The sequence below is a fragment of the Gigantopelta aegis genome, chromosome 12 (assembly GCF_016097555.1).
Source record: "Gigantopelta aegis isolate Gae_Host chromosome 12, Gae_host_genome, whole genome shotgun sequence".
NCBI classification, from domain to species: Eukaryota; Metazoa; Mollusca; class Gastropoda; order Neomphalida; family Peltospiridae; genus Gigantopelta; species Gigantopelta aegis.
The window spans coordinates 37,392,720-37,416,687 of record NC_054710.1 but is presented as its reverse complement, the minus strand read 5'-3'; the positions used below and the strand labels follow the sequence as shown (position 1 = coordinate 37,416,687).

Here is a 23,968-nt window from a genome sequence, read left to right as displayed (position 1 = left end):
GTTGTGCCATGGTTTCACAACATGACAACATAATAATCTAAGTGGGCACACCAAGAATTAAAATTTATTGGTAACTGACATACAATGTAACTCCCCAGTCAGTAACTGACGCAACACATTGCATTATTTTCCATTGTTATATTTCTTGGAAGCATAATGTAAGATTGTGAAATGTGTTAATTCCCAAACCAGAGTGAGTGCTATAAAAATTTAACAATAAGTTTCAGAATTTTCTTGACCTTTGTACTTGTTAGTTTTATAATTTCTTTATTATCACATCTGTGTAAAACTACAGCAAAAAATAGTTTTCAAGAGCTGCAAATACTGTCAATCCTTAGAAGTTAATCTAAAGATGTCTCACTAAAATAAAATAATCATGACTCAGTTAACACTGTTTTTAAATAGATACATGTATGTAGATGACAGTTTCACAAGCATCAATGCATATACCCTTATACTTCAGATATATAGTATAGCTTTTGACGTCAGATGCACATAGAATTTGTTTCATTAGATATATTGTATTGCTTGTGATGTCAGAGGTAGACATTGTTTCATTAGCTTAGATTAATATATGTACAGCACCATTTATTGTAAACAGTATCTATAATGTTCAATAATAATTACCGGTAACACAAATTTAGAATTGCAGTTTTATACATGTAGTAGCAAGTCACTTATTTTGCTATTTTTACATTTATTTTGATAAAGAACTACATATTAGATGATGCATAATCTTTCATAATTAACTCAGAAAAATAAATCAACATTACACCATACTGCCACAGTGGTTTCCCACGAGTTCTTGGCTAAAATTATAAAATACATAAACAGTTTGCATCAGTTATTCAACAAAACAGCCAATCCTTTGTCATTGTGGAATTGCAAATCAAATTCAAAATGTGATTTCACGCAATTAACTATTGGTCACCTGAAATGAATTTTGTAAAGATATAATTCTTTTTTACCTGTAAATGAAGTTATTTGGTTGTAATATTCTATGGGCATGTAATTTAATTCAAGAATAATCTTTACATTTCAAAAGATAAATAAAATAATAATAATAATTTTTAGAAATGTATTATGCAACTATGAGATTGCCCCTTTAATAGTTCTAAACAGCAAATGTCCTTTCATTTGATAAATTGGTTACTACTCCTGAAAATATCCCAAGTTGCTGATGTTTTTAGTAGAATACCTACCAAGACAGCAACCAAGACAATGAACGAGAATCAAGCACATTTGAACGAAAACAGAAAGAGGTTGGAGAGGGAAAAGAAGAGAGAATAGTGAAAAATGGAGCAAGATAAAGTGAAATCAAACAAGAACAAAAAAAATGAGACAGGACAGCATGTTGAGAATAAAATTTAAAAAAAAATTTAAAGAAAGAATATGGGTTATTTACAATATCTGCCTTATTCCCGTCGATTTCTTATAAAATATTTGGTTCAGTTCAGTCATTTGGTAATGGCATAAGAAAGTGAATGCAGTATATATACTTGGAAATTGCAACAAACAAAAAAATCATTACTTCCAATCAAGATGTACATGTACATGTAAACATAAGCTGTTGTCTCATTGTTGAGGTATGTGTGCAGAAAATTTTGAAGAGAGTGGGGGTTTAGACTGGTTGGCATCGATGGTGCAACTGCCCAAGTTAGTGGGGGGGGGGGGGGGAATTGTGAGAACCTGATGTCCTAAAATGCAATTTCTTGTAAAATTCATCATGACAAATGCATGTATATGCATATTAAAATAATAATAATAATTTAGGGATATGGTTGGGAAATAGGGGGGTTGAATTAGTTACCCACACTTTATTTGTGATTGTAGTTGCGCTGAGATTGTATGCAATGAAATTTTCTTTTGACATGACTTTGTTACAACGTATTTGTTTCAATCAAAAACACTCTTAACCTTTGGACTACTGGATTAATTTTTAACAAAAACCACGTTGAGTGGGTACAAGATTATAATTTTTACTCACATATATTCACTTAAATGTTTCATAAATACATGAAATAAAGTTCATATATGAATCGGTAAGTATTATTTTCGTGTCTTTTTTTTAATTTTTATTATTTTAAACTTGGCTAATGGTGATTAAAAATTAGGCAAAAAATCGAAAAAGTTGCGTTTACTTACGGGCATTTGTGGCCAGCTGTCCAGTATTTATGTCCATTATTCCCGATAACAGTGGTTTTCCGACCAGAATTTTTTTTAAAACCCGAACTATGATTCATATTGCAATATTTGGTAATTTTCGTTGTTGGTAAAACGATCAAATTTATTATCAAATTAGCTGTTACAATCAGCTATCGATCCCTGAAAATTACCGCGACGTGCCGCCATTGTTGTCAAGCGAAAATACTTGCCGAAAACCACTTTTTGAACTCAAAATTTCAAGGTATTTTCAATTAAAAAATCAAAACAAAAACCACCATTTTGAAAAAAATCTTTTTTCTTTAATTATATTTCCGTTTCCGGTGAGTGTCGTGTGCAAAACGGCGGGAAATATGAATTGGGGAATGCACTGTATACAGTGTACAGTATATCGACTGACGTGACGTCGGGCGAGATATCTCGCCTGCAGTAGTCAGAAGGTTAAGAATTTTAATGAATACTTTAAAAAAATAATAATAATCAAGATGTTAAAAAATCTATGAATTGAGATTGTATGCAATGAAATTTTCCATGGAACTGCCCTATTATAATCTTGCATGGACGCTACCGTTCTCGTAAAAAAAAAATTCTGGTATTATTAAACGGATCTTTCTATCAGTTAGATAAGATAAATAGTGGCAATCAATATACAAAATTATTTTACGCACGCTGTTTGTTAAGTGTAACGTGCGTTATTTTTCACACTCACCAGATTGAAATTACGCATGCTGTAGGAGCGCGATTGCACCTACGCACCTTAAAAGGCAAGGTCTGCTGTATAACATATCTGGCTATAAACAGATATCGTAGCGATCACAATTACGAAGCACACGAATATTTTACCTTTATTTTTCATACTATTATTATTTTTTAAATTCCCATCACCAGCTCACCCCCGAATGGCAAAATTCACAAACTTTCAAAAACCCTCAATTTGTAGAAACTTAAAAATTTTCAAAGACCTCATTTGATTTATTCATTTTTCACAGACTTTCAAGGCCTTGAAAATGGAAGGTCATTTTTCCCAAACTTTCAAAGACCGTATGAACCCTGTTATATATGATCAAAGTTAGGTACCGGCTATAACTGATCTTCCCCAAAATTAATACAGTACTGAGGAGAAATAACTGATGACAATTCAGTAGTCTAAAGGTTAAACAGACAAAACTGAAACTAATCTGTAATAAATCCCACCATTTGTAGACGGTGAAACTTAAAGATTTCTGAAGTACTCTAAATAAGACACCGTAGGCGTAATGCAAACGGTAAACCAGTCACATTTCAACAATCAGTTCCTATTGCTAATGTTAACATTTAGTAATAAAATTAGTCTAAACAATGTTGTCAGTACATGTGAAATAGGTGTGGTATTTTACACTGAATCTATATGCAAATACCACATGCCATTTATGAAATGTAAAGAATGTGTTTATTAAAAGCAACCCTCAATTTGTAGAAACTTAAAAATTAGTACCAATTTGCATGCATTAATTGTACTCTAAACTGGTCTCAACCTCTTGTGTATTCTGCATAGCAATTCTACACTAAATATATATATATATATATATATATATATATATATATATATATATATATATATATATATATATATATATATATATATTATATATTATGTATTGTGAATAGTTAATTACAGTACCAATTATATGTTCAAAATTATTTAAAGTGTTTTAGTATTTATAAAAAGAAAAAATTCATTTCGTAAACATTTTATGTACTTACATCAAAGATATTGTCTGCATTCAGAGCAACATTTGGTTTCAATCTCAGATAATAAATACAAATGCCAGTCAAAGGAATCGTGGATCCAGTTGTTAATAGTACACGCATTGTGTTTGCTTCCCTTCGAGAACCAGGATACAAACGTCCACATTCTGAAATATTTAAATGCACATTACAGGACATTATTATTTTATGAACACTGAATATTTGTAAAGCATGTATTGGCCAAAAATAACTGATAATACACTTTGAAGTAGATGATGGATGGGATTACTCATCATCAATTGAATGTGAAAATAAACTTTGTAAAAGCGTCATAAACAATGACGTCATGGATCATGATGGTAGGGTTTTAAAAAATATATTTAAAAAATATTAAGTTCTTCTGTAAATTTTATTTGTGTAATTAGACTCACTAAGATGTCCCCTAAAATATTACACACATTAAAAGAGTGTGTTTTTTCTTACAATATGAGGTTCCAAAATGTAGGTTCAAAATTACATATTGTTGGAAACCTGGGTCAGTGATGACGTTTTCTGGTTGTAAAGCTGGATGAATGAGAGTTAAGTGCAAAACTACCGTATGCAATTATGCACTAAGATTGTTTAGTAAAACAGGGTCCTGGAATACAAAACCTAAAAGAACACAAACCAATTTAACTTTCTAACACAGAAAGCAACACAAAAAAAAAATGGAGACAAAAACAAATACTGGGCAAACAAATATATTACCACATATTGCAGGAATCTTTGCTTCTTGGTAATAAAACTTGAGTGCTCGATCTCCATTTGGTGAAAAGAACTTTTCAAGCAAAGCTAAATGCTGAAAAAAAACAAATTGATTATTTCATATGAAGAAACATTTCAGATAAGCAACAATAACAATTATTTTATTGAATCATGTCAACAGTTTTCATTATCACCTGCAGTCTACTAGTGGTAGACTCCTACAATATTATATTTTAAAGTAAATATAGTATAAATGAAAAGAAAGAAATAATTGTTTGAGGACACCTCAGCACATAGATATTACACCCAATGGAGAAGCCTTCAATCAAGGTGATGTCCGATTAATGAACGTATAACCATTTTAAAGCATAGGTGGTACCATGGTGACACATTAACCCGTTTCCTGCCATTGACGTCACATCACACGTTATCACAATGTCGTCACTTAGCATTGTTTTCATTTAAAAATTGTTTTCTAAAATAAGTGTTGACATTTTTGTCAAAAACAAACAAACGAAATGTCAAAGAATAGTGTTAGAATGACATATCCAAATATTTGCTAAATTTGTACATCTTATGTTTTTTTTAAAAATAGAAATGACCCATTAAATGGCGTTGATTCTGTGAACACTATAACATAGAATGATAATCGAACATGTTGAGTGTATTTTGTTGACTGGTATTTGTATTTAAGTTGTAATTGCAATATCGAAAAGAAAACAAAAAAACGGTCTAAATTTGTATAAACGTTACGACGTAACTCACTATTTGTATAATTATTTCTTTTAAAACATGTTGGACATTATTACTTAATGAAAACAGAAGATTTTGCCGAAAATAACTGATAATAGACTTTGAAGTAGATGATGGATGGATCACTCATCATCGATTGAAAGTGAAAATAAACTGTCATAACCAATGACTTCATGGATTGTGATTGTAGGATTTAAAAAAAATATTTGTAAAAATATTAATAAGTTCTTCTGTACATTTTATTTTGGTAATTAGACTCACTAATATGTTCTTTAAACTGACACACATCAAAATAGTGTTACATTATATTACAAATAGCGTTTTCTTTTACAATTTGAGGTTGAAATTACATCTTTCACTTTGGAAACTTGGGTCAGTCATGGCGTTTTCTGGTTATAAAGCTGGGTGGATAAGAGTTAATAAATCACAGCATAGACTTAAATAAAAATAAAAATATTAGTTCTGAATTAAAAGTTTTCATAATTATTGATGAAAAAAGTGTATATTGACATTTGCAGCTGTTGCCATGGTAACATAAATAATATAACTGACTACAAAATTATGCCATTGCGTAGGTGGATCATTGTGGTATATATGGATGTAATTTTATGTTAAAATGTCCACATATTTTAATATTACTAGAAATGTAGAACAGGTGAAAATTCTTTAAATTTGGCAAAAAGAATGTGGCAGGATAAGGGTTAATATTGGCAAATAAACAGTTTAGGTCTCACTACACAGATGTCATCTGCCACTGAAGCCCATGTTAAATTGCCCAACTTCAAATGAAGATTGCCAACAGAATGGGTTCTCGTTGGCACTAACTTACGGTGACTAACAACATACAGCATTCCGAACATACATTATGTAAGCATTTATTTTCACTCCAAAATTGAGAACATTTCTGTCTCAGTTTTTTGCTATATGACCGCATCTGGCTGTAGTACCGGTCTGAACAGGGTTGAAAATTAACATGAAAACCATGGTCGCCAGCAGGGCAAGTTGCAGAAAAATGTTACTGACCCTTCTCAAATTCAACTAGCCCTCCAATTATCACACTGAAATTGAACATCAGAATGTTCTTTGTTAAATAATAACCATGTACCGTATATATAGTCCGTTTGCGTCAAAAGGAAACCGATAATAAATAAATGAATAGAGTTAAAATTCATATAAAACATGTCATTAAGTTTTACTAATGAAAACATGTAGCGGGTTTCTTCTCTATGACTGTCAAAAATGACCATATGTTTGATATCCAATAGCCAATGATAAATAAATCAATGTACTCCAGTGGTGTCATTAACCAAAACAAACTTCAACTTTTAAAATCATATACAAATTAAACATCATTTTTAATACAGAGGTGAAAACAAAATGCTACAACAGCCAAGGCATGCAGCTTGACTTGCATTGTCTATGAAGTAAAATATAATGCAGAAAGAACTAAAGGTTGAACTGTGCGTGCTTCAGTAAACTAGTCTGGGAGTGGCAGTCCTCTTTGTGGCAATGCAACAGGGAAGGTATAAACTTTATGGTGATGCATGAGGGATGAAATGTCCAGTAAAGGATTTCCTTCGGAGTGGCTGTCCTACTATAGACGAGGCATTAGATAGAGATCCATGGAATCATACACTATTTTCATCTCTGAATTGTACAGATATAGGCAATGGCCATGTATTACAGATTTGTCGTTCAGCTTACTTTCGATCTTCCATCAGTTGCCTTAAATCACATCAGAAAAGAAGATTTAACCTATGCAGTTTGATGGTAATTTGTAAGGAATTTTCTTTTTAATTTGGACTGATATTTTTTCCTCAAAATGTATAGTTTGAGATGGTATGGGTTTGAAACTTAATAAATTAATGTTTTTATATGAATTTGATCTTTTTTCATTATGAAGTTACATGCCAATTCATCGGTTTCCTTTTGATGCAAACAGACAATAGTCTCAAAAGTAATATTTGCTACCTTAGTCAAATGTAATAGTGTGTGTATGTGTGTGTGTGTGCGTGTTAATTTGGATAGTTTAAACGCTACAGTAGTAGGCTACTAAGGAAATGTTTTATTTAACGACGCACTCAACACATTTTTATTTACAGTTATATGGCGTCGGACATATGGTTATGGACCACACAGATATTGAGGGAGGAAACCCGCTGTCGCCACTTCATGGGCTACTTTTGTCAATTAGCAGCAAGGATCTTTTATATGCACCATCCTATAGAGCGAATAACACGGCCTTTGGTGTACCAGTTGTAGTGCACTGGCTGGAGCAAGAATAAGCCCAATGGGCCGACCAACGGGGATCGATCCCAAACCGACCGCGCATCAAGCAAGCACTTTACCACTGGGTTATATCTTGCCCCTTAGTAGGCTACCAATAAAATAAATATCAAAAGCAAAGTAAGTATATGAAAAAAATAAAAACAACCATTTTAACCAAATATATGATATACTTTTCTAACATATTACAAAGCATAAAAGCATACTTATTATTTATTATAGTAATATTTGGACGGCTATTGCATCATGTAAAAATGGATATTTTAAATGCTAAAGTAGTAGGCTACTAATAAAATAAATATCGAAAGCAAAATAAATGTGAAAAAATCAAAACCATTTTAACCAAATATACGATGTACTTTTCTATATAACCATAAAAGCCTACTTATTGTTTATTATAGTAATATTTGGATGTTAGATCTGATCTGTTATTTCATGTTCTACAAAATATATGTCTTCAGCTGCCAGATCTATTGTTCGCGCCAACACAGACGCCGTGTTTTGTCACATTCGATTCAGTTTTGTGCTTCTTTTTTTAATTGGCACCGTATTCACCAGACCTTAAAATCGATGGTCGCCCAACGGACTACCTTTGTAAAATTCTTAGTTGCCCTTTGCCAACGTGGCGACCGGGCGCCTGCTTATTTTCAACCCTGTCCAAACAGGTGGTTCATTAACCGATTCACTCCGTCTGTCTCTTGTGCTATACAACCATGTCCCAACAGGTCAATGCACAATATTACAAATTAACATAGGCAAAATACAGCCAGAAGGCTTACCATTAAATATACATATTATTTTAATTCTTCACCATTTCCTAGAAGTGAATATGGGCAATTCCACGGTAACGGAATTACGAGTTGGAGAGATATTTCAGGCATTAAACTCAGCTAGTCCACATAAGAAAAATTATCATAATGATGTAACTATGTAATACACTAGTACTGCACTAGTGCTTATCATGGGCAAAAGTGAGACTCCCTACTGCAAGGTGTAGTGCATGAGTACTTAATTAAAGTTTGGTAACGGAATTACGTAAAAACGGACACCATTTTTACGGGCACCGCAAAACATCTACAAACTCTGTGAAGTATGATGAAATAATTATTTATCTTCATGACGGAATGATCTCCTAATGACTTGTGATTGACAAAATAGAAATTATATTACAAATTATCTTTTCATAATTTTGTTGTACAACATTGAATGCCGGTAACGGAATTACACAGTTCGTTAACAGAATTACCGCTCTGAATTTACTTTTGAAAAACAATATTTATTTACTTTAAATTTGATTTGCAAATATGTTGCATAATTTTATAAGTTAAATAATAATTCAGTATACTTGTTTTAAGCATTCATACTAATATTTCAAATGATAACTAGTTTCAATATCGGTAAAATGTACACGTACATGTATATGAGTGGATTTTTAAACTAGCACTAAACTGTGTACATATTACATAGTAAATGTTTAAAATGTTTGATAGCAATTGAAAACAAATTCTTGAACAGTGACATTGTTAATAACAAAGAGAATTACACCAGGTCAGAGGAACACAGGCCAATTAAAATTATATAAACTGACTGTCAAACATCTAGATTGTATTACGGTAAGTGAAAGATATTATGCCTAATATAATAAAATTCCTCATCTATCTGAGGTTATGATAACATACATGACAACATTCAAAACACCAGTATTTTCTCTTTGGCCAACCAAACATGCCATGTTTCCATTTTAAGAATTTTACTCCGATTAGATTTCCTTGTAAAGACAGCATTAACACTATAAAACGGTTGCTTTTTTTTGTCCATTATATACATTTAAAAGCATAATGTTGGTAATTAGAATGATACTTTCCATTTTCTGGATATCCTGTCATTTAAATATAAATTATTAAATACATGTACAGTCAATAAAGTAAAATTAAAGTTTCCTTCAAGTAAATATGTTATGTTACATTTCCACTTTCTGGACGCTATATATGTTTAAAGATCTATACAGAGCTTGAAATAGTGGCCTGTAAAAAGTGAAAAGAAGTCTATTTTTAAATCTTGCAAGTGAAATAAACATTCACCTGCTAAAATTAACTTAAAATCGCATCATTTGTAAAAAAAAACCCAGATGTACGTAAGATCATCTCATCTTCTATTTAGCTTAGGCCGAGCTCATAATTCTGTTACATTTTAATTTTATAATGCTCTAAACTACATATCAGAGGTCCTAATTTTCCACACATTGTCCCAAACCCTACATTCACGTTGTGCCGTCTTATTTCCAGCAGGCCATTTTTGTTTCACAGCAGGCCATATTTCTTTTGGTCTGCTATTTAAAAAATAAATAATGGCAGGCCATATTTTGCTTCATATTTTGAGCCCCGATATAATTCTAGTAGGTTTCGATTATAACTTGAATTTTGTCATGGATTTGCAGAAGTTTAGTCATCATAATGAAACTTTTAAGTAGTACTGTTTGGTTAAAGTGTATCAGATTTCCGTAATTTCTATATTGTTAATGGATGACATTTATATTTGCTATGGGTGTTCCGCAAATGCATTTGGAGCCACTACTAGTACTATTACCATATGATTTTTTTTTAAAGATTTTGTATATCTTCTTATTGTTACATCACTTGATGTATTGGTGTATATGGATAAGAGTGTAGCATTTTAGTACTATGTAGGTTTATATTAAAGTGTTTCTTGACACTATATACCAAAGACGGTAACGGAATTACAAACCTATGGTAACGGAATTACATATGTTTACAGCTATATAATTGTACTAATAATGTATGAATTTGAAAGTAAATGTGTCTGATTATATTCATTAACATATACTCAGAGAATATAAGTTGATTCCTTGATTACATATATATGAATAATACAATCTAACTTTTTGTTTGTTTTCGGTAACGGAATTACAAACTGATTCTATGTTTTCTAATTTCCCCTAAATCTAAAAAAAATTTAGTTTTCATTAAAGTGGACTATGAAGTATAGTACTTTGTTAGTGGTAAAACAAAAACACTAATAAAAAGAATATTACCTTCAATTACATGGCTGCTGTACATAAATTCATAGTGTGTATTACGGAAGTGTCATATTTTTAGTGTGACGGTATCCTCATAAAATAGCTGAAGTCAAACACATCCATTTATTTTACAATATTTTACTTATCAGATTTGGATTCTCCAGACATTTTTACATTAAAAACAATCTTAACATATAAGGAATAACATCATTTGATTTTTTCACTCCATGTCCACTTTAGCGTGGAATTGCCCATATGTGAACCATAACTTGTGTCACAAAGAGGAACTATAGTGGACCGTGATGAATGAACTCTCACCCGGAAGTGAATTGTGTAGTGAGACCTTATGTATGTATGGTTAACTTCAGGGAAAGTCAACCATCTTAGCTTCTTCAAAGGCTGAACAAGACTTTTCTATGATGTTCAACTGCCAAGCTGTTGCATGCACTTGGTTTAATGGTCATGCATGAATTAATTAGTATGGAAAATATGGTGCAGAAAAGATTTTCTTCTAGGAACATTTGGTATTAAACACACCATCATCTCAAGTCATTGGAAGATCCAGAGGTGTGGGATCATGGGGTCTTGTGACACCCCATCCCATCTGGTGTTCTTTCTCACAATTTTCAGTAAATTCATCATCAACAATAAACAAAACTAAATTGCCCTGTTAATGCATCTTTGATCAACTTTATTTTAAAATTTTCTGGACATCCTACAGATTTCGCTCACTTTGGGAGCTCGGCTCATTTGCTTTCGACAAACTCAATTGCCCTTTTAGAATTTTGTGACCCCTCCCTCTTTACAGAATTCCGGATCTGCCCTTGCAAGTTGAACTTGTATGTAATCTTTGAATGTACTACATGAATTAGTAAGGAAGATAGGGGCTAAACTATTTCAGGGCAAAACGATTAATATTCATGAAGCGATCATGGACGACAGATGGACAGACAAACAGAAGGAAGGAGATGAAACCTATAGTCCTTTCACATTGGAACGGAAGGTGACTAATAAAACAGGTCAACTTATAGTAATAGTTTAACATTATCTAAATTGAATTGTTTGAAAATCAGACCTCTTCTGAATCAAGAATGAATTCTTCCACAGCTGCTTCATCCAATTCAAGATGGTTAGCTGTATTATGAATAAGCAATCTATGTCCATTATCAAGTCGATTTTTTCTTGTTTCACGCTGAAGTTTGGCTTTATTCTACAATTATAAAAATAATCATGAACACCAAATACTTTTTTTCTTCTTCTTTTTTTCCCCCACCATTTTCACAATATACTAACATGTATTACAGTGTACATACTTATATATTTACATATTGCACAAAAGGAAGTATATAAGCCAATAAAAACCACTACCTACAAACACTTGACAATTTTTCACAATAAACTAAAATTGTTATACAAAAGGTTACCAGTGGCTGCCGTTTGACGGGCGGGATCGTGCCCACACCCATTTAGCGCCAATAAAACATCTTATGGCGCGAAAAAATGCTCCACTTAACAAATTTGCAAGGTGGATTTTGTATACTGTTAACTTATAAAATGTTTGAGAAATTGAAACTGAAACCAAAAATTTTTGTTCAAAAAAAGAAAACTATAACATATCAACTGTTTTCATTGGATGTATGTAAGCGGAAGTCGTACTGTCTATCAGAATATTTTGATCATTCGGAACACTTTAGCCTATTTCTATTCCTAATCAGCCGAGGCATTCCGAATTATCACAAATTTGCAGAACGGACAGGTGATCGAGGTGCGTTGTTTTTGTAAGCAATCTGGCAAATTATTTGTAACCAATGTCAAAATAAAATGATATTGCTATGTTTATTTACTTGTTTACTTACTAGTAACTCCCTGTTATATTTAATTATTGGTTTTACTTTCAAAATGTCCGCGTGTTGTTAGGGGGCGGAAATTAGGGTTTGTCGAATTTGTCGCGTACACTTACACCTGACCGTAGACATGAAGTTAGAAAAGTTAGTAATTAAATTTAAGGACAGTGAAAACATCAAAAGAACAGTGATTAACCTTCTGACTACTGAAGGTGAGATATCTCAGTCAGTCGACATACTGTATACTGAATACAGTGCATTCCCCAATTCATATTTCCTGCCATTTTGCACACAGCACTCACTGGAAATGGAAATATGACAATTTTATTAAAAGAAATAAGGATTTCTTTTCAAAATGGTGACTTTTATTTTGATTTTTTCAATTGAAAATACCTAGAAATTTTTAGTTCAAAAAGTGGTTTTTGGCAAGTATTTTCGCTTGACAACAATGGCGGCACGTCACGGTCATTTTCTGGGATCGATAGCTGATTGTGACAGCTAATTTAATAATAAATTTGATTGTTTTACCAACAACGAAAATCACCAAATATGAATCATAGTTCTGGGGTTTTTTTAAATTCTGGTCACAAAACCACTGTTATAGGGAATAATGGACATAAATACTGGACAGCTGGCCACAAATGCCCGCAAGTAAACACGACTTTTTATTTTTTTGGCCTAATTTGAATCACCATAAACTGACCTCAAAATCATAAAAATTACAAAAAGCCATGAAAATAATACTTACCAATTCATATATTAACTTTATTTCATGTATTTATAAAACATTTAAGTGAATATATACTACTCAAAAGAATTTAAGGGTCAGACGATATTTTCGACATTATTTTCTGAATGTCAATTATATTAGCTAGACCATGTCATGCATGGTATTGTTCCATTTTGACGAAAGTGGGTCTAAGCAACCCATAAATGAATTAAAATCCCCTGTCATTGACATTGTCGACTAGTTCTAATGGTGAAAACATGCTTACATTTGCACGTAAATTAGGGCGAAAGAGAAAGGTCTGCTAAGTGCCCATAACTTGCTTTTTCACAAAGCGCTTCATTTGCACGCTTTGCGTGTGTATTCCATGTTCCCAATGCTGAATTTCCGTATAATTGGAGCTTGCGTTCGTGTACGGTGCACACTCCAAATTCGACAATGGTACGACGTCAACTGACTATCGAAGATCGAGGAAGGGCTATTGCTTGGCTTCAGGATGGCAATACGCAAAGAAATGTTGCTCTGAGACTTGGTGTCAGTCAGAGTGTCGTTGGCCGACTGTGGCAACGGTATCAAGCAACGAATTCTGTTCGCAATCGTCCACGTTTGGGAAGACCCCGAAGCACTACAAATAGAGAGGACCGCTACATCACCAATATGGCTCTACGTCAACGCACAACCACTGCACGCCGATTACGTGACAATCTGCGGACTGCGACTGGAACTCGAGTGTCTGATCAAACCATACGCAATCGTCTGAGAGCCAATAATCTACGCTGCCGTCGCCAGGCTGTTCGACCACCACTCCTACCACGTCACAGAACGGCCAGACGTCACTGGTGCACGCTTCATCTGCGGTGGCAACGTGTTCAGTGGGGTCGACTGATGTTCAATGATGAGTCTAGGTTTAGTCTCCAGTTCAACGACGGTCGGGTTCGTGTCTACAGACATCCTGGGGAGCGCTTCGCTGACGTTAACGTTAGACAACGTCACCGGTTCGGTGGTGGCAGCGTCATGGTGTGGGGCGGCATCTCTATCGACCACAGGACCCCCCTCTATGTGGTGGATGGCAATCTGAATGGAATCCACTATCTGAATGAGATTATCCGGCCGTTGGTTCTCCCAGGCCTTCAGCAGATTGGCGGCGGGGGCAGTTCTGCAGGATGACAATGCCAGACCCCACCGCGCCAGGGTGGTAACGGACTTTCTCAGACAACAAGGTATCGCCAGGATGGATTGGCCAGCATATTCGCCTGACTTGGCCCCCAATAGAGAACGCCTGGGACGAATTAGGCAGGAGAGTTCGGGATAACCATGCCCCTCCGGCCAACCTTCATGATCTGGGTCAACTTCTTATGGCAGAGTGGCAGGCCATTCCCCAAGAGTTCTTCAGACGTCTGATCAACAGCATGAGGCAACGATGTGTCGAGTGTATTCGCGCCAGGGGTGGATTCACACACTATTAAACGAATGTTCTAATGTGTAAAATCCATGTTTGACAACCTTCAACTTTGACAGCATGTCTTGTGACTTTCTTGTATACAGTGACGTTTATTTGTGTTTTTTTGTAAATATGGAACAATAAATTAAATTTTTGGTGTAGTTTACATCATCAATCTAATACACTCTGAAACTTATTTGGTTATAAATGTTTGACCCTTAAATTCTTTTGAGTAGTATATGTCAGAAAAAAATATAAACTTGTACCTACTCAACATGTTTTTTGTTAAAAATTAATCCAGTAGTCTAAAGGTTAATAATTAACTACATTGTATTTGACAGTGTTGGTTATATAGTGATAGTCATAAAGTTAATCAGTGAAAATGGTTAGTAATTAATTATTAATGAGAAGTTAAAACTTCAAAATGACAGTTATTAAATTAATATTTGTTTGATGATTATTAGTGGTAAACTTGTTAATAGGACTAAAATGAAAAGTAAGGATGGTTAGTATAATTATAAATGACAGTGAAACATGAACATTCACTGAGGTTACTATATATAAAATATTTTCTTTTCAGTTTTTAATGTTATCATTTTTCCTTTTCTGTTTTTACCTAGTCTAGGGCCCATGCTTATAAAACTTAAAGTCTAGACTTTAATAAAGTCCAGACTTTAACCTTCATCCTACCAACACATTTTACATACAAATCCTACCAACTGGGGTCCGTTCGGACCCCACTGATATTTTTCATTTTTAGAACAAAAACAAATGTATCACAAAAGACCTTTGCTTGTTTAAATGCTCTACTGGCTACATACACATGACAATAGCACAAAAATAACAGAATAGTAGTCAATGCATTCCTTGATGAGTCACTCAAATTTTGCTCTTTTCCAGCTAATATTGGCATTTGACGTGTTCTGAACTAAACAATGGCATAATCCTGTACCAAACTATAACGTGAAATATCGTCAACAAAATAAATTGATTATCTATCATCATGTCCTGCAGGAACATAGGTTTTGACTCTTTCAACTTGAATAGTCTGCCATTTTTGGATTTATAGGCAGTGTTCGCACACAACTTGTTGGGTGCTGTGATCGGAACATACAGGCTTCCTGCATGCCCCATATTCCAGCCTAACTTTCTTGTCAACTTGACGAGGACACAGGCAACATCTTCTCCTCTTGGCAACACCCACTGCCTGTTGAGCCTGCTGTGGCTGACCTTGAGCTACTACGCCAACAATTACACATCTACAACACAATATGGAATTGCCAATTTTTGCTGTGGTCGGTTTGGACCCCAGAATAAAAATCAATCTTACAACCTAATACCCTGCCAGGGTAGACCAACAAACTCCTAAAATCTAGACACCAAAGTGCAGATAATAAAAATTTGACATACAAAATATACCACCCGGGGTCCGATCAGACCTCAGTTGGTAGGATTACGGTTAACCTAAAGCTATTTGAATGGCTTTGTCATGACGTTAAAGTCTGGACTTATTAAAGTCTAGACTTTAAAGCGGCAGTCCCTGGAATATTTTTATTATTTAAGCATTTAGAACAGTTAATCCAATCACATTTGGTGCATATAAGACGCCGCACTCCGCATTGGATTCGCTAAGCTGGCTTTTTCAAGTTAAAAATAAACCCAGTATTTTGAAAGTGGGACACTTTTGACGGGCTCCTACCGACGTCAAATACGGCTAAAAATAGCACGGTTTAGCTACTGTTGCATTACAAAATGGCAAGAATTGTTCGAAGTGCGTAGTAAGTATTTGATGATATGCGTTAATGGCGACAACTCGCAAGTAAATTAAAAGTGCAGTTATGCTTGTATTTGAACTTAGAACTTGATTTTATAAGACTGAAACCAGAGATGGCAGCTTTAAGGTTTATAAGCACGGGGCCTGATCTATTTTGAAAGCCCATTTGGTTTTGGTCTGCTGAAAAATATGATTCCAAAGTTTCCATTTCTTAATAAATTTCTCATATTTATTCTTACTGCAATATGCTGCTTTTTCTAAATTATAATAGGAATTTACTTGACTTTAAAATATTTCAAAACTAGGCGTTTTCTTATCAAATTTTGAACTATACATATAATTTTCAACCCTGGGTGTTGGCTATCACATGACTTAATTTAAACCATCTGTTCCCAGGATAGCATGGCACAAATGAAAACATGCATGTGGCAAGATTGTAGAATTACTGACTACCTTAGGTGAGCTAAATGTTAGCTTGCAAACAGCTTGTATTGCTTGTATTAACTTGTAACTACCTTGCGACAACCTAGCCGCAAGCATACATTGTTGTTTGGGCATACTTCAACATTAGATGTATATTAACATGAAAATAATATTATACACAGATTGTACTAAATGTACATGTAGTAGTCTTTGTATACACCTACTTTACTTTTGTTACATATTGTAACTTATCTACTATATAGTGACTCAAGCTCCTGCTATCAATTTTAACTTTTAAATTCAAAGTATCAAACTGTCTGTTTCCAGGATAGCATACTTAAATGCTAGATGTACACAAGTATAAAATAATAATATATACAGATGTAACCTCGGGATGGTTGTCCAAAAATAAAACAATGCCTGGTGGATTCACATTGTTACAAGTTGTTTATTCGTTCCGTTCCATCAAACCAGCAACATCTCAAAGTGGTTTTCACCAACCTCGAAAACACAGCCTGTAGCTAAGTTGACTATATACAAAAGATGTCTTCCTCTCTTTAAGATCTTGGGAAGTGCAAGGAGCAGGAAAAGCATGCATGACCCCGGTCAGTCAGGTGGTTACTGTCAGGTCATGTCATGTCATACTTCTATGTCAACTTAGAGTTAACCAAACTATAATAATATGACTACTTTGGATTATCAATAAGACTAATTAAGTTAATAAATTAAGGGGTTTATGTAAACAATTGTTAAGTTAATAATATGATATACTGAACACAATTTATATGTTTAGTTCAATAATAACTTTTATCCTGAATAATTAAACTGAAAATATACAATTAGTTAAACTGCTAGATAAACACCTGGTTACACAGATTTTAGTAAATGTAGTACTAGTGTTTGTAAACTTACTTCACTTTCCAATATTGTAACTTGTCCACTAGTGACTCTTCTGCGGTTACGCAATACTGCTACAGCACTCTCTCTCCTTTCACTGAGACTAACATTTGTATTTTTCACTAGTTTTTTCACTGGAGCCCACTTTGACATTTTACTGGCTTAACAATGCTAATCCTTCAAGAAAGCAAATACATCAGGAACTGAAAAAAAAAAAAGTTTAAAAACAAAAACATTTGGTATCAAAACAGGAAAGAAAAGGCAACTAAAAGGCATAGTACAGTATATGGCCCATTGAATTATGTAGACTCAGTTGTTTTCCTTTTCAACAAAAGTTATTTTCCATTTCATGTTTTTGTAAATTCCATTTTATTTCCATTTCAGAATACAATATGCAATTAACAAGTTGTGACAAATTAAAGGAGAATATGTTATTTACTCATGATTGTTCTGGTACATATTTTAATTGTAATGACTTGAACAACCAACCAACATCATAGAAAGCGATACTGTAACAATGTGTCACTATTTGTTGTTAAATCAAAGTACATGTACTGTTGATGTTTTTAGCAGAAAGGTTAAGTATTCTGTTCCAGGGGTGGATCTAGAGGGGGTTAGCACCACCCACCTTTTTTCAGTGGCAAATATCACTCAAATAATATTGCCTGTTTACGCTCACTCATACTTGTAGTACTAATATTCCAGTCAGTGCATCCTGAACCTCCTTTTACAAAATCTTACATCAGACTTGTCAAAATAAGAAGGCAATTAATTGGTAAATTTCATTGGCTACTGCAGCCTTTGCACAAAATGTTATGTTTTACATTTTTAATAGTAATTTGATCATTATATTAAAGATGAATTACATTGTTTACAAAGACACTAAAGAAGATACATTTATAGAGCTGCTACCTATATTGAAAAATTAGTTGCTGGTAGGATAGGGGCAGTGTTTCTGCCAGAAATTTAGTTTTTGGGTATGGTGCTATGGAGTTGAATACAACCAGTCAACAGGGGGTATGGGGGGGCATCCCCCAGAAACAAAATGGGTTAGGTTTAGGGTTAGGGCTAAGAAAAGCATACAGTAATGATAAGAGTAATTAATTTTGTCAAAAAGTTAACTTAAAATAATAAAATCTGCAAAAACATTTGGTTATGGTGCCATACCCGTTTTACCCTCTGGCAGAAACCCTGAAGGGTATCGGGGGGGGATTCGGCAAAGCCACTTGTAAGAATTTAAAGGAAGAGATCAATATATCATATGGATGTTGAACTGCCACATTATAGAATATCTTGATCTGTGTCCTTTATGATAAAACACAATTTCACTGTAGTGATTGGTAATTACATACAGATATTGCAGAAGAAATTTAGTTTTAGCCAATTTTTAGATAGATATATATGTAGTTTCCTCGAAAATTATTTTGAAGTGACTAATTTAAAGAACATTTTATTTGGCAAAGTGTCACGGGGATCCTATAATACCTGTAACTGAATGAAACACGATTGTCCAAATATCTCTCCTAACTGTATATCTATTAGATCTCTCTGTAACAGGCAGTTATACCCTAATGTGGCTCGTCTAGGTATGATCAGAGATAAGATCTTATATAAAGTATATATTATTATAGCACGTTTAGTTCACTAGAAAACACAACAAAAACACAATACACTTTGGAATCTGTATTAACCTACACTGACAAATGTACTGCCGCAGTAGTTACCGTATTTGACCGGAAATAAGCCCATGTCTTTGAATAAGCCCCCCTCCGTTTTGATAGCATTTAAGAAATTAGGCCCTCATTCGTAAATAAGCCCATCCCCAACTTCGTCACCTTATAAATAACATGAAATTGCAAGTTTGCTCAAAGTTAATTTAAAAGTTCATACCTCCTACAGATAATTAAACACAAATGTAACACAATATTTTACCACCAGTGAGATTTAGCAGTCTAACAATAAGTGTGTAACATTGTTTTCAATTTCATGCCTGCAGTATTTCTCTGAAGTGCCCAAGTATGAACTAAAATTAAAACCAATGTCTATTTTTACCACCACACTGGGTCCGCAGTTAATGCTAATTAAGCAAATACCTTATTCTGATTGGCTAAGAACAATGACCGTAGATTGACAATTCTTTGTAGTGTAAGCTGGCTGCCTGTGTCAGAAACGTGTGTATACGCTATTGAGTTTGTTGTTAATTGCTGTTGTTTTAAGTCTTCTCAGCATTAATTTTGGATGTAAATAAACAGCACTGGTAAGTAATTGTGACATAGAAGGTGTGTTTAGATACTAGTAAAAAAAACACAATTTAATAAACAATTATTATTTATTAATAACAAATGGAACACTAATTAATAGATGTGCTACTGAAAGTTTTTTGTTTTCTTCCTAGTTCATTTAAGTATTGTTATTTATTTTAATTATTATTATTAAAAAAAATTTCAACAAAACTGGCCCCTTGTCTGGGAATAAGCCCACCCCATGCTAAGCTCACAATGAGTTGTCTTGGCCCCCTGGGCTTATTTCCGGTCAAATACGGTAATTAACAACAACAAATAAATAATAACAACCCAGAACTGATCACTTAATTAGTTAATATCTAGGTGTCTAGTTTACACAATATGCTAATCACTTCACCGTGACACAACACCCACACGTGTGATAATTGAGAAACGCTAACACACACACGTGTGATAATGGAGAAACGCTTCCAGGGGAACTTAATTAATAAAGGAATTACCACTCTATTCCTAACTGGTTAATTTTTAATTAACCCTTAACTACTCATTCAGTAACCTTGTAACACAGAATTAATACTGGTACCTATCACAATAAAGACAATAACCTACAGTTTACCTAGGTCCTCTAGGATGACTGGTTAAGCTTTTTATAATTATTTAGGACAGTGAGCCTACAGATTACTGCGTCAGATGACCGGCAGCACCGTCTAAATAATATTGGTATCATACAGTATTAAAATATGTAAGGTCACATCAATCACATCAAGGTTATACAACAAAGCAGAAAAATATATTTACCACGTCCGGACTGAATTTATATGGATCGTTCAGTGGACGACGTCCGTTTCCCCTGGATACTTCCAATCATTTCTCCTCGATATCTCTAAAATCCTAGCTATTTATTCAAAACTCTCAGAGACAGCGAATATCGCCTGGGGGTACATCGCGGCACCGAATCCCTACAAGTGCTATTTCCACCGCGACCAAGCAGTATTTTTTTTCTAAGATCGTCAGACTTAATGTCGCCAGTTCGCTAGAGATTCCATGGTCGCGTGGAGGTATTACGTAACTACTGGCCACATGGCCTCCATCTGGGCTGGGTGTGTATTAGACAACCGTCACGCAAAGGTATCACGTAACAGTTGCCCACCTGGTTAAGTGCATTTGGAACTGCACACGGCCTTCTAAAACAATTAATATCGCCACAGGCGAAAAGAGATTAAGAGCATGTACCATCACACAAAGACTAAATGTTGTAGCTACTTTGCTGAAAATTAGCAACTGGCTAATTTGGCAATGAACAGGTGTTTGCTCTCATGTTAGTTGATGTGTCAATTACAAAAGGGTAAATGTAAGTGGCCAGTACCAGTAGATACCTGTACCATTAATTCCTGACCATGTATGCTCTTTGCAAAAGTTAACCTCCAGTTCCTGCTGGCATGCTTGGGAGCCAAGTCAAGATATTATTTTTAACTGCATAACCAAATTCCCAACTCTAAATATTCTAATGTTAAGTGTAAAACCAGATAACTTGGCATGTCTGTCCATCTTGATATGTCGGTTTCCATCACTGATGCCACCTGAATTTACATTTATCGAAATATTGCACAGCATGCAGAATGCAACATTATTCTGTTTCCCACATGTTAAGAAAGGGTAGTCTTTTTTTCCAGGAATCCAAATATTTACATCCCTATTTCTTCTTTTTAGATGGGTTTCCGTTTGTTGAATCAGCGGCAATACGCTTCGTAGCCATTATGATTACAACAAACTTAACATTATAATAAAACGCAATTTTATAAACTTCATGTGCTTTTACAACAATATAGCCCACAAGTCTCACTTCCGAAAAAGTTAAACAGTCAGGACAATTCAGCCTGTTACATTGTCGGAAACCAAAATTAGCCGAAGTTTTCCAAATGAAAAAAAAGGTGGAGTTACTTCCCTTTATGTTATTTTGGCAAAACTGGATAAAAAAAAAATTATGCTTACAAAAATGTCATTTAACAGAAATATTTGTCTCCCGCACAGGTTTCTGGAGATTTGATCAAATACAGGGAGACTCACGCGGAATATGGGAGGGTTGACAGGTCTGGTGTAAACAACTGTGCAGGCGCTGATGTAGGATTTCTGAATGGTGGGGGCCAAATATGATGACTGATCTCTCCTTTTACACAGAACAGTTAATATAATCACGTTTCCCCTTAAAGGTTATGGTCGGTTTTCAAAAGGAGGGGGCGGGGGGGGGGGTCCGGATGCCTGGATCCGCTACTGCTAGGTTCCATTAGACCAAATCAATTCGTATTGCCGATAATGTTAACGTTTACTAATAAAACTGATATAAGCAGCGTTTCAACACACCCAGGAAGTACAGCAATAGAAAGTGTGGCACCTCACATCTAATCTAGCTGCAAGAAAATGGGGGGTCACGTATCATTTAAGAGATCTGATTTAGGTTTTTAATAGCAACCGTCATTTTTGCTGAAAATTGCAGTTCCATTTTTGGGGGTACCCCGCATTAGTTTCAACCTCTGGTATATACTGCATAACAACTGTATAACAAATTTATTTATTGTCAATGGATAATATAAGTTGTAGAAGCATCACGAGGGGTATATGGCTTTTTATGTACCCTCTGTGTGTTCTTTTACCCCGAGCCGAAGGCGAGGGGGTAAAAGAGCACACAGAGGGTACATAAAAAGCCATATACCCCGAGAGATGCTTCTACAACGAATTTATCTTGCCGACATGTTAAACCATATAGCCAAATAATCAAATTAACGCCAGACAATAATTGTTAACAATTTATTAACGGAGCCGTACCACGCGGACGCGAACGAAATCACTTGCCAGTGACGAAAAATAGTTCCATCGATAAACGAGTTTTTAACTTCAAATGTTTGTAATACGAAATTGTCTGAAACAGATATTAATAATTAAAAAAAAAAAAAAAAACTTTTTTTTATCAGAAACGTATGTAGTAAAAAAATTTAAAATATTAAAAATAAAAAACAACTGTTGCTAATCGCGCATTAATACAATAACACCACGACCGTAATTAGGTGGCCGAGTTCAACATTGCAGCTTTTAAAAGTATTGAAATAGTGTATTTTATAGTAAAAATTAAATTAATTATGTATACTTGATTGATTATCAATGTTATTTATAATCTAATTATTGCTTTAGCATTAACTGGGGCGGCTGGAAACTGTTGGAAATTACAGACGGGGTATAAGAGAATTTGGCTCCGCCCACAGGGGGATAAGGGATTTGTCCAACGGCAAACAACCAATGAGATTAAAGAATTTTACATGAAGGCGAGATAATAGTATTTGCACAAATAGTCAATGTCACATATTACTACCAATCACACCCACAGCTGCTTTTACTCCGTAAATATTTGACGGTGCACGTCGAACTTTGACACGGTACTCTCTTCTTTGGTACTATGCAACCTGCTATGTGTTACCAAAAATAACAAATGGTGTTCTCATCAACGGGTAAGAAACGGGAGTTATTTCCCTTTAATAGAAAACTCACGTTAGGGAGTTTCAGTTTATTCTTATTTTACTTGTATTTATTTTTATTTTTGTAAATAGTTATTTTTAGTGGTATTCTATCGATATAAAAAATTTTATATTTTAAAGGTGCCCATGGTCCTCATTTCATAGACTCTGATAGGGGCGGTTGACGGTTGACTCGGAATGTTTTACGTAAAAACTAAACCAGCCTTCGCTTTTGCTCAAATGTTTTCTGTTTTAACATAATACTAACTGATAGCATAAATAATAATCTTTGTTTTTAGTATTACCTATGTCTGTTTCACCGTCACACCTATTTTCAGCAAATAAAACTTCTGAGTTAACGCTGCTACGAAATACATCGTCTGCCAACAACATTTGTATTCT

The 23,968-nt window shown here is 34.3% G+C and overlaps 1 protein-coding gene across 1 annotated transcript in view; it reads right to left on the bottom strand.

Annotated features, from left to right (window-relative positions):
* Positions 1-23,968, bottom strand: part of LOC121386244 (dynein heavy chain 8, axonemal-like) — a 240,158-nt gene extending 216,190 nt beyond the window's left edge. Inside the window, exons 1-5 of the mRNA XM_041517077.1 lie at positions 23,872-23,968; positions 17,833-18,020; positions 11,787-11,921; positions 4,639-4,729; positions 3,907-4,058 (exon numbers count right to left, since the gene is read on the bottom strand). Of these exons, the coding sequence (XP_041373011.1) occupies positions 3,907-4,058; positions 4,639-4,729; positions 11,787-11,921; positions 17,833-17,970 (516 nt within the window). The 5' untranslated portion in view covers positions 17,971-18,020; positions 23,872-23,968. The remainder of the gene's footprint in view (positions 1-3,906; positions 4,059-4,638; positions 4,730-11,786; positions 11,922-17,832; positions 18,021-23,871) is intronic.